The sequence below is a fragment of the Syzygium oleosum genome, unplaced genomic scaffold, assembly GCF_021117445.2.
Source record: "Syzygium oleosum isolate NSW1041296 unplaced genomic scaffold, Sole_v2.1 Sole_v2.13, whole genome shotgun sequence".
NCBI classification, from domain to species: Eukaryota; Viridiplantae; Streptophyta; class Magnoliopsida; order Myrtales; family Myrtaceae; genus Syzygium; species Syzygium oleosum.
In genome coordinates, this window is record NW_026607497.1 from 5182992 (window position 1) to 5186315 (window position 3324).

Here is a 3324-nt window from a genome sequence, read left to right on the forward strand (position 1 = left end):
GTCCATTTTAATGATCCTCAGTGGAATTGGTGACTTAGACAGATAAAAATCATTACGAAGTCCATTTTCAAAAGACATGGGCATTTTGACTTATCATTCACATGCACAGGAAAGTTCATAACCGCATAACGATCAATCACCAAACATGACTTTGAGCATTCGTTCAAAGAATTATTATCACGAGAAATGTTTCTCGTCCCTGTACTTCAGCCTCTTCGTTGTTCATCCTTCATTTCGTTGCGATTGGATACCTGAAACACAAACACATGTCTATGTATGGAAATGTATGCATGACATGCATGATACTAAGTGATTTGGATTGCACGAGAAACAGCTTTCTAGCCTTGATTTCATTTATGGAAAATACTTCTTGACTGCGTCAGAGTTTACAGGTTTTGACAACTCGTGGCCATCCATTTCCACTAACACTAAAGCACCACCTGGCAGGATCTTTTTGATGATATAAGGGCCTTCATAAGTCGGGGCAAATTTGCCATGAGGGTCACGTACAATTGATATCACCTTCCTCAATATCAAGTCGTTGACTTTGAGGTGTCGGGGACGAACTTTTCGATTGAACGACTTCGCTACTCGTTTCTGATAGCATTGACCGTGACATATGGCTTGTAATCTGCTCCCATCGATCATGTTCAACTGTTCATGCCTTTGTCGTACCCATTCGGCCTCATCAAGCTTTGCCTGAGAGAGAACCCTTAAGGACGGAATTTCGACTTCCACGGGTAGGACCTCTTCCATTCCATATACTAACGAAAAAGGAGTTGCTCCAGTCGAGGTGCGGATCGATGTCCGATATGCCATCAATGCATATGGAAGTCTTTCATGCCAATCGTGATAATTCTCAGCAATCTTTGATAAGATCTTCTTTATGTTCTTGTTTGCCGCTTCGACTGCCCCATTCATTTGAAGGCGATATGGTGATGAATTCATATGCCGGACCCGAAATGTATCGAGCAATCCATCCACGATCTTGTTGTTCAAATTGGAGCCATTGTCAGTGATGATTGCTTTCGGAACTCCGTAACGGGCGATGATATCGCGGCGAATGAACTTGGCCACGTTCTTTGCGGTGACATTAGCATATGAATTGGCCTCAATCCACTTCATAAAGTAGTCGATTGCTACTAAGATAAATCTGTGTCCGTTTGATGCCTTAGGGTTGATCGGTCCAATTATATCTATCCCCCACATGGAAAACGGCCAAGCTTGAGACATCTGATGGAGTTTGTTCGACGGAGCATTAATCCTATCTCCATAAATTTGACATCGATGGTAGCATCGCACATGCTGAATATAATCAGACTCCATGGCCAACCAATAGTACCCGAGTCGCATGATCTTCTTTGCTAGGAGATGGCCGTTCATGTGGGGGCCACATTCCCCTTCATGTATCTCTTTCATCAAACGATTGGCCTCTTTCGCGTCGATACATCTCAGTAACACTGAGTCATTAGATCTTTTGTAAAGTGCATCCCCGCTAATGAAGAATTTTGAGGCCAGCTTCATCAGATATTTCCTGTCTGATGCTTCACTTCCTTGAGGGAACTCACCTTTCTGCAGGTAATTCAGAATGTCATGGTACCATGATTCTCCATCAGGCTCTTCTTCAATTATCATACAATAGGCCGGACGCTTAAGGATTTCAATCCTTAATGGTTCGATGTCCAAGCCTTTTGTTGCTTGCAGCATTGACGATAATGTGGCTAAAGCATCAGCGAACTGATTCTGAGACTTGGGTAGGTAATCGAATGATATTTCTTGGAATTCTTTCGCCAGCTCTTCCAGAAACTCATGATACGGGACTAGTTTTGGATCCCGCGTTCGCCACTTGCCTTTGGTTTGAAGGATAATGAGGGCCGAATCGCCATAGACTTGCAATTTTTGGATCCCCATGTCAATAGCAGCTTGAAGGCCAAGGATACACTCTTCGTATTCCACGATGTTATTCGTGCAAGGGAAAGTCAATTTGGCAGCCACAGGGTGGTGCTGACTATCCGGGGAGACGACAACTGCCCCAGTACCGGAACCAGATAAGTTGACTGCACCATCAAAGTACATAGTCCATTTGTCATTCGACGTAAATAAGATCTGCCTATCCATGTCACCATCTTCATCGGGGTCTTCCGCTTTTTCAAGATTTTCCGCTAGCATGTCCGCTATGGCTCTGCCCTTTACGGACTTTTGCCCCAAGCTTTGCACGTCGAATTCTGAAATTAGAATCTGCCACTTGGCCAGCTTCCCCACCAAGGCTGGCTTCTCTAAGAGATACTTGATGGGATTATTCTCAGTTACTAGCAGAACTTGGTGATGGAGGGTGTATTGGCGTAGCCTGTGCAACACCCAGACCAAGGCTATGCACGTCTTCTCAACCTCCGGATAGTTCACCTCGGAGGTAGTGAATTTCTTGCTGAGATAATATATTGCGCGTTCCTTCCCATCGTTCGGCCTTTTTTGGGCCAGCATGGCTCCCAGTGATTCATCATGGATAGTTAGATACAAAATTAATGGAACTTTGGGCACTGGCGGGACCAAGATCGGGGAATGACTCAGATAACACTTTATCTTTTCAAAGGCATCCCGACATTCGGCGTCCCATTCGATTTTCGCGTTGTTCTTCAAGAGTTTTGAAAAATGGCCTTGCTGTTTCTGACAACTGGCAGATAAATCTTGCCACATAATTTAACCGTCCCAACAAACTGCGGACTTCTCTGACAGTGGCCGGGGGCTGTAAGTCGCAAATGGCCATTACCTTCGACGGGTCAATCTCGATGCCTTTGTTACTAACTATAAACCCTAATAATTTTCCAGACTTTGCCCCAAATACACATTTCGCGGGATTGAGGCGCAACTTAAACTTTCGGAGGCGATCAAACAACTTCTGCAAAACTTCGACATGGTCTTCGCCTCGTCTTGATTTCGCAATCATATCGTCTACATACTCCTCGATCTCCTTGTGCATCATGTCGTGAAATAACGCGACCATGGCCCTTTGATATGTTTCCCCGGCGTTTTTCAGACCGAAAGGCATCACCTTGTAGCAAAAGGTCCCCCACGGGGTTATAAACGAGGTCTTGCTCCTATCCTCCTTCTTCATACGGATTTGATTATACCCTTAAAATCCATCCATGAAGAAGAACAATTCGAATCCTGCAGTACTATCGACCAAGACATCTATATGTGGGAGTGGAAAGTCATCCTTTGGACTAGCTCGGTTTAAGTCGCGATAGTCCACACAGACCCTGACTCAACCGTCTTTCTTCATCATTGGCACAATGTTTGCTATCCAATCGGAGTAATGCGACACTT

The 3324-nt window shown here is 44.6% G+C and overlaps 1 protein-coding gene across 1 annotated transcript; it reads right to left on the reverse strand.

Moving 5' to 3' along the window:
- Positions 1–354: 354 nt before the first annotated feature.
- On the reverse strand, positions 355–3112 carry LOC115675132 (uncharacterized). Its single transcript, XM_030597743.2, has 2 exons — positions 2768–3112; positions 355–2658 (listed from the first exon to the last, which is right to left on the reverse strand). The coding sequence occupies exons 1-2, from the start codon at positions 3110–3112 to the stop codon at positions 355–357; spliced, it is 2649 nt and encodes an 882-aa protein (XP_030453603.2).
- Positions 3113–3324: the final 212 nt, after the last annotated feature.